Genomic DNA, 8,297 nt, shown 5'->3' with positions numbered 1-8,297 from the left:
TGTGTGTGTGTGTGTGTGTGTGTGTGTGTGTGTGTGTGTGTGTGTGTGTTCAGGTGTCTGATGGGAGTTTGACAGTGCTATCCATCACCCGGGAGGATCGTGGGGCCTACACGTGTCGAGCCTTCAGCCCCCAGGGAGAGGTCATTCACACCACACGGCTGCTAGTACAAGGTAGGTACATGTGTGTTGCCGTGTCAACACATACACATGTATGTACACATAATAATGTGCAAAGTATGTTTTAAATGTTCTTATGGCACACGCGTCTTTTACGGGTTAAGTTTTTCAATTTCCATCATTCTATGTGTTCAACCTCAGGCAGCATGAAATATATAACTGCCTACAACTTTTTTTTTAATTAAAGATTATTGTCGGGGCATTTTTTTCCATTGAGAGATACATTAATATTTTAGTGGAATAATGCTGTTGTGCCTATTTAGGACATTTTTATTTGTGTGATTTTTACTTTCATTTGATACACTGTTTTTGTTTGTTCTTTATTCCTATAACCATAATAATACCAGAATTTTATAATTTTTCATGACAATGTTTTTTAGTAGTATTCAAAATTGGAGCAATAAGCTATAAAAACTATTTGCTTTTAGAGGTGAATTTGTGCACTGTACTTGTCCTTGCATTGTCCTTGATTTCCCAAACAGAAGATACTAGCAGTAAAAATGAAAAACCGTGCCACACAGTTAGCTCGTCTAGCTAGTAACGTTAGCACTTACACACAGCAGTACAGTATACAGGCAAAACTTTACTTAAAACAGTTTTCTCTCTGACAAATGACCAGTAACAACATGATGCATTTTCCAAAGCCAACACTCCAACAGCTGTAACCAAATCATACACTGAAACTAAGCACACATTCCTCTGACCCTAATTTATGACAGAGCCTGATAAACTATCTTTGCAAAACTTCCCACCACCTTATTTAAATCCAGATAACAGGATGCTGATATAGAAGTATACCTTCTGAGCTAACAGGGAGGTTTCCCTCTTGGGATATTGAACTTTTCGTGCATTGCTTTTCGATTTGTGCAGTTGATGGCACAAAAACGTCTCATGTTGATCTTCTCACAAACTCTTGGGTTCTGGGTTGCATTGAAAATTATGCCATTGCTCGGAAACCCGTCTAAAGCATGTATCTGCAGATTGATGTTTGGGCAGGCCAATCCCTTGAACTCCCTACATCACCTTTAAAATGCAGGCAGAAAGACTAATGCAGCAGTAAGGACAGTACAGGGTGGCCTCGCTAAGAGGAACTCTTCTGGATGTGCAGCGTTGCAAGTCACATCCACATCACTCCAAATGTAATACACTGTACAGAATTACAGAAAGGCAGTGAATAGTTTTGAGATGAGTGATGTAAATTATGACCAGTTGACAAGCTTGAGCCATGCCTTTTATCATCGCTAACAAGAAAGCAAACAGTTTTCAGTAAACTGTTAACTGTAACATTTTGTCTTAAATAGAAATGTGTTGAAGATAAATGTATCTCTTGTATGCTGGTGACCTAACAATCACAACCTTTGTAAAATCAGCTAGCTGATCCATCAAATGTGCCATCACAACGATGTGGACACAGCAGGCTGAGGAGAATTTAAATAGTGAATTTAATGTTTTTATTAGTGTGTGTTTAGAGGTGGGACTGGTATACACTGAAATTACTTTGGGGAAAACTAACTGCTGCATTTTACAACAGGAACATTTAAGACTAAATGGAGCTTAACAATTGCATTCATACATTTTCAGAGTTTATCATTTATAGAGGCCTGCAGAGATAAAAAATAATCACAGGATGAGAGAACTGTTTGACTGCAGCTCTAAATGAAACGTCGGCTTCTGTAACTATAACATCGGTTTGTGTCAGTCCACGCTTTACCACAAAATCAAGACCCATTTAGCAAATTAATCATTTATTGTCTAGAATGTGTCACATCATGCATACATCCGTGCTCAAACTCATTTTTTTTTTCTCTCCAGAAGTTGAAAGTATAGACAGTATCAAATGTGTCTGTGCAGCAACCATAGATTTGATACGCCTCACCGAAGAGGATAAATGATAAAGCAGCAAACATGGCATTCCAGGTCATCTTATTTAAAGATGGCTGCCCCAGATGAACACAGCTGAGTGGTCACAACCTCATCTGAACTGAGGAAATTGGGGCTCCATCTCTAACTAACATCATTTTCACTGAGTTTTCACCAGATTGACTTCTGTCATTCTTGTGGAAGTTTAACAAAGTAGCAAAGACATGCTCACTTCATAATGAATGCCAGTTAGATACCAGAAAAAAGACCATGCAAGACTGGTCTATGAGCCATAAAGATAGCTGAAAGCCATATAATGCACTGCTAAACCAGAGAATTTCTCTGAATGATACTTCCTATGGTTTCTTCACTCACCAATGCACAATATTTTGATGTGTTCTAGACATGTCTGGAGGGGATCTTTAAGTTTTAACAATGTCCGCCAGCCGGTCAGTCCACCACTTAGGTCCAGTGTGACAACTGGCAGTTGGATTGGTATGACATTTTGTACAGACACTTGTGTACCCCAGAGGATGAGTCCTTTGGTGATCCTGATTTTCCATTCAGTGTCACCAGCCGTTTAAAGTTTACTCTTATCCTGTGAACTATCTCAAATGGTATAATATGAGTTTGCATGTTTCAGTGAACGCTAGATAATCATATGTTGGTTGTCAGTTTCTGTCATTCGTCAGAGAACAGTCAGTGAACAAATTTTGTACATGCATGTAATTTATTGTCATCTATAAGCTACACGAGAAAACAGTACTATATATACTGTGTATATATACAGTATAGTTTCTGTTATTTGTCAGAGAACAGACAGAACAGACAGTGAACATGTTCACAGAGATCCCATGTTCCTTTATTGAGATCCCATGTTTCCTTTACTGACTGAGTCCAAAGCCATAGCTGAGGCCGGAGCACTTGTTTGACCCATCCTGTATAATTTACGGGACAGACGGATTAATAGAGGTCCTCCTGGAAAGCCACTGAGCAGCAGATCAGCTAAGAGACTACAGCGCCAACAAATCTCCAGCACTCAGCTGGTTCCAAATAGGGCGGGTTAGCGCGCGCCCACGCACGCACGCACGCACGCACGCACGCACGCACGCACGCACGCACACACACACACACACACACACACACACACACACACACACACACACACACAGGCCTTGTCCTGGTTGTCCTGCTAAGGGGCTGGCAGATGGAAATGCTCTGCCTGTTAAAAGATCAGGCTGTGGGCGTCAGATCATGCTAACATATGGGACTAGCAGTTTATAGTTTCAACACTGGTTCAACTTGTGTGTGTGTGTGTGTGTGTGTGTGTGTGTGTGTGTGTGTGTGTGTTGTGTGGTGGTGTGGATATGCCTTTTAAAATGCTGGTGAGGCGGCAGCTATTATTTATATTGGACAGTCTGGGTAACATTCAGAGATTGGTGTTGAGGGGTTTCAGATGACAATAATGCCAAAGAGAAGGGCTACGTTATTGAAAAGGTACTGCTTTGTAATTAGAGGAGAAAATGCTGCTTGCATTTGTTGGAACTTACTGTAAAGCATTGGTTCCCAAACCAGGGTTGCACAATGGGACTTAGGGGGTACGTCTAAAAAAACTAATCAAGGGGGTGGGGGGTACATAGCTGCAGGTTGAAAGTCTGAAGTGCTACGGGACTGTAAAAAGTTTGGGAAAAATTGCTCTAAAGGATAAAGCACTCTGCAAGAGAACTCTGCATTTGCTAAAGATTATGGTAAAAAAGCTAGCAGAAAGAGGGTGTTGTTATGAAAGATTTGAATCCTTTGATGAATAGTAAGTTAGATCATACTGTATAGCAAAGTACGATACCATAGTGAAGAATGTCATTGAATATACTGTACTTTGTATTCATATAATATTAAATAATTTTTCATCAAACAAGTGATCACTCCTATTGCTTGTATTTTGTACATGTCTGCCTTTGGGTGGTATTGGCACATACACTCACACTAACGGGGTGCTCTTGTATAATCCTACCACCTAGCATGTGGTAAGCTTGCTGGTCTGAAGCTGAAGCTTTTAGCTTCCAGACCAAACTCAGCATGGTTATGGATGTAGGTATGGTCACAGATAGGAAATAACTGCAAATCCTATATCATGGTATATAAATATATCCATGCGTGCAAGAAAGATGATCCATCTGGCACAGCAATGATCACTCAATAAATTCTCATAATCCTTTACTGAGTGCAAAATAAGTATGTGATATGGGGTCTGTTAACAGAACCAGAGTGGCTGTAGCGGTGTTAATCCCTGTGTGTCTTCACACTATGTGTACATGGTTATAAATACCCCACATGACCCTTGCCCAGTCTGTTAACTAATTCCCGTGTTGTGTCTGTAGTGGGTATGACGTGGTTGCGCTGGAGCTTCCCACTGAGACTGGTCAATATGGGAGTGTCACGCTGGCCCCTGTTCTCCATGTGGACAGTGCAGTCATTTAGATTGCGGCGTAGCTTCATACAGATTAGTTTCTGGTCACAAAGCAATCCTCCTCTCTACAGAGCGGCCTCTCTCTCTCTCTCTCTCTCTCTCTCACTCTCTCTCTCTCTCTCTCTCTCTCTCTTTTTCTCTTTCTCAAATCACCATAAACTCGGGGGTTTATTTTATAAAGTATCTGGCTGCCCTGTGGCACCACTTTAAATCCTGTTTTTACCAGAGATGTGCTCATGAGTTTCATCAAATAAAGTCATTCAACATGAAAAAAACATAAAGTATGACTAGTTGACTAATCGACTAAGAGGAGTTCTTTTTTTTAATTTTTTTTTAGTTTTTTTAGTTTTATGGAACAAACTGTTGACATGTTGCTCTTTAATTATATAATGCTCTCTATTTAAAATGTTGAACTTGATCCGATGATTATAACATTTGATTTCTTCCTACATTTGAATAGTAGCTTGAATTTTGAATGTAAAATGACAGCCCTAGTAATTATTTATCCACTATCAGGTTCCATCCCTGCAAAATGGATTTTCTGCTAAGCAACATGTTATAATTGATTTATTTGATACAAATTTGTCTCAATCCCTTTCTGGCAAAATTACATTTTGCCTCATGCACTTCTGCTGAAGAAAAGTGTCCTACTCAGTGTATGTGTCTTCTCCCCCCCCCCCCCCCCCCCCCCCCCCCCCCCCCCCCACCAGGCCCTCCGTTCATTGTTTTGCCACCAGAGAACATCACAGTGAACATCTCGCAGGACGCCTTCTTCACCTGCCAGGCGGAGGCCTACCCTCGCAACCTGACCTACACCTGGTTCTGGGAGGAGGACAACGTCTTCTTCAAGAAGTAAAGTTATGATCAGTTTCATCATGGTCTGCCCTCTCACCTCACTCGTCTGTACCAACTGTTCACCAGCCACTGTCATGTGTCCTGTGTTGTTTCAGTGCTGGATATTTACTAGAGTGTAATGATTGGGTTTTGAGAATAACGTCACATACTGTTCTGAATTTTATGTATCCTTTAATTAGCCAGAAAGGTCCCATTGAGACATGAGATCTCTTCTCCCAGGGAGTCCTGGTTCTCGCATGAATGTTTTTGAGAGTCCACTCAAGACAGCATGGAGCGAAGCCCCTTTCAGACATTCACTCCTTATGTAAATGGTAATTTAACATGTGGGTCTCATGTCTAAACTAGTGCACAGTCACTTTTATTTCACAAGCATGATAGCAATCTTACTAGGTCAAACACAGTACCATTTCTGTCACACTTTAAACATGGCAAGAATCTAAATGAAATGTAGTCAGATTAATGTTAAAGTTGCATCACATTGTTAAGTTTGCATGGAATCAATAATGGAAGTCTTGTTCGCCTAATTAAGATCACTGTAATACTCTTAGAACTTGATTATCCTTTGCTCAAAAACAGTCAGACACTTTTATTAACTTTAAAACAAGCAGAATTGAAGTTAACGATTCTTCTCACGTCCGATGAGACATGTTTTACCCTCATGGCTGAGAGGTTACAAAACACTTAATAAAACAACCGCTCTCATAATCGGACCAGCGCCCGCTCCTTTAAATTTCATATATTCCAACTGCATAGATGAATAAATTAACATCCAGCAAAACCTAGCTTTGCAAACAGTGTTTGTGGTCTGTCGCACTGCAGCTGAATTCTCTAAGAAATGATGAAGGTGGTAAGAACAATTTATTAAAAGATTCACAAAAAAAGGGTTTTTAAAATCCATCAGTGATGCAGTCTGTGAGAGAACGGAAAACACTCTTCTCCCTTTATATCAACTTGATGATTTCTGGCAGCGATACCTCTTCCTCTCGCACAACAGGTGCCAAATACTCGCTGAGGATAGTACCCCATCAGTGGAGGTGAGATTCCCAACCGATGTTCATAGCCACGATGCTTGATAGGTCTTTAACGCGTCATTTGCTGAATCCTTGTATTGGCATTCAAACAGACGAATGAAGCCATCTCTTAGTTAAAAGGCTTTCTCTACATATTTAGTCACTGCTTGACAATATGCTGAGCCAGTTCCATTTGATGGGTTTTTAGACAGAAAGACACATTTCCTGAAGATCCCTGTTATCAGCTTTAAACTAAAAAAAACTTTATAATGGAAAGAAGGCGTAATCACTCATTTTGTATGATGGATCTATAGAAATGTCAGTCAGTCGGCACATCTCCCTCCGTTGCCACAAGCGATGACATTTCTGCTGTTGATCCATGGAAGCTGTTCTGACAGAGTCAAAAATGCACTTGTCCATTCTGCTTCCCCATAAAGTGCCCTATAGCCACCAAAGCTTGAAGTTAAGTTAGGTTTATGATGCACATTCACAATGCATCAAATTACATCAACGTTCGCTTCAATGCACGTTTTTAAAGGAGACAGAGTCAAACCCAGCTCTCATGCGTCGGGCAATATAGTCAACCAAAGAGGGAGATTTTCTCTTTTTACTGGTATGGCCATTTCATGCTGCCTATTATTATATTTCATTTATTATTAAATTATGAATAACAAACTGGAAATAGTCTTTACAGCATAACATAACTTCATTTCAATAACAGTATGTCTGCCCTGTCCTTAATGTAAAATAAGGACATGATGGAAAAACGTGCACTGATATGTTTATTTTTCAGAGTTGATATAATGGGGAAAGGGTTTAAAACATCTCACAAAATCTCGCAGTTGAGTAATAAATGTATATCCTCAACAAAAAAACTATTTAATGAGAACATAATTTTTATGTAATACAAGATCACTTAAAATAAAGCACTGGATATTTTTTTGAAAAAAGGAGACATTAATCTAGATTCAGATAAAGTATTTGATCCCCTGCTGATTATGTACATTTGCCCACTGACAAAGAAATGATCAGTCTATAATTTTAATGGTAGATTCATTTTAACAGTAAGAGACAAAATAACAACAAGAAAATCCAGAAAAACGCATGTCAAAAAATTTTATAAATTGATTTGCATTTTAATGCGTGAACTAAGTATTTGATCCCCTCTCAATCAGAAAGATTTCTGGCTCCCAGGTGTCTTTTATACAGGTAATGAGCTGAGATTAGGAGCACACTCTTAAAGGGAGGGCTCCTAATCTCAGCTTGTTGCCTGTATAAAAGACACCTGTCCACCGACGCAGTTAATCATATTCCAAACTCTCCACCATGGCCAAGACCAAAGAGCTCTCCAAAGATGTCAGGAACAAGATTGTAGACCTACACAAATCTGGAATGGGCTACAAGACCTTTGCGAAGCAGTTTAGTGAGAAGGTGACAATAGTTGGTGCAGTTATTCGCAAGATCTCACCTCATGAAGTTGCAACAGAGAACAGTAAGGAGTCAGCCCAGAACTACACTGGAGGATCTTGTCAATGATCTCAAGGCTGGGACCATAGTCACCAAGAAAACAATTGGTAACACTAAGCTTTTGAAGGATGCCCGCAAGGTCCCCTGCTCAGGAAAGCACATATATAGTACATGCCCGTCTGAAGTTTGCCAAAGAACATCTGAATGATTCAGAGGACAACTGGGTGAAAGTGTTGTGGTCAGATGAGACCAAAATGGAGCTCTTTGGCATCAACTCAACTGGCCGTGTTTGGTAGAGTATGAATGCTGCCTACGACCCCAAGAACACCGTCCCCACCATCAAACATGGAGGTGGAAACATTATGCTTTGGGGGTGTTCTTCCGCTAAGGGGACAGGACAACTTCACCGCGTCAAAGGGACGATGGACGGGGCCGTGTACCGTCAAATCTTGGGTGAGAAC

General features: G+C 40.3%; 1 protein-coding gene across 5 annotated transcripts in view; it reads left to right on the top strand.

Annotated features, from left to right (window-relative positions):
• The window catches only part of igsf9bb (immunoglobulin superfamily, member 9Bb), a 118,336-nt gene that overhangs the window by 58,282 nt on the left and 51,757 nt on the right, over nt 1-8,297 (top strand). For all 5 annotated transcript variants that reach the window (XM_032534532.1, XM_032534530.1, XM_032534531.1 and 2 more), the window contains exons 5-6: nt 54-171; nt 5,215-5,356. In XM_032534532.1, coding sequence (XP_032390423.1) covers nt 54-171; nt 5,215-5,356 — 260 coding nt within the window. The remainder of the gene's footprint in view (nt 1-53; nt 172-5,214; nt 5,357-8,297) is intronic.

Source organism: Etheostoma spectabile, chromosome 13 (genome assembly GCF_008692095.1).
Source record: "Etheostoma spectabile isolate EspeVRDwgs_2016 chromosome 13, UIUC_Espe_1.0, whole genome shotgun sequence".
Classification (NCBI taxonomy): domain Eukaryota; kingdom Metazoa; phylum Chordata; class Actinopteri; order Perciformes; family Percidae; genus Etheostoma; species Etheostoma spectabile.
Note: the sequence above shows the minus strand (reverse complement) of the source record. Positions and strands in the feature narration are given on the sequence as shown.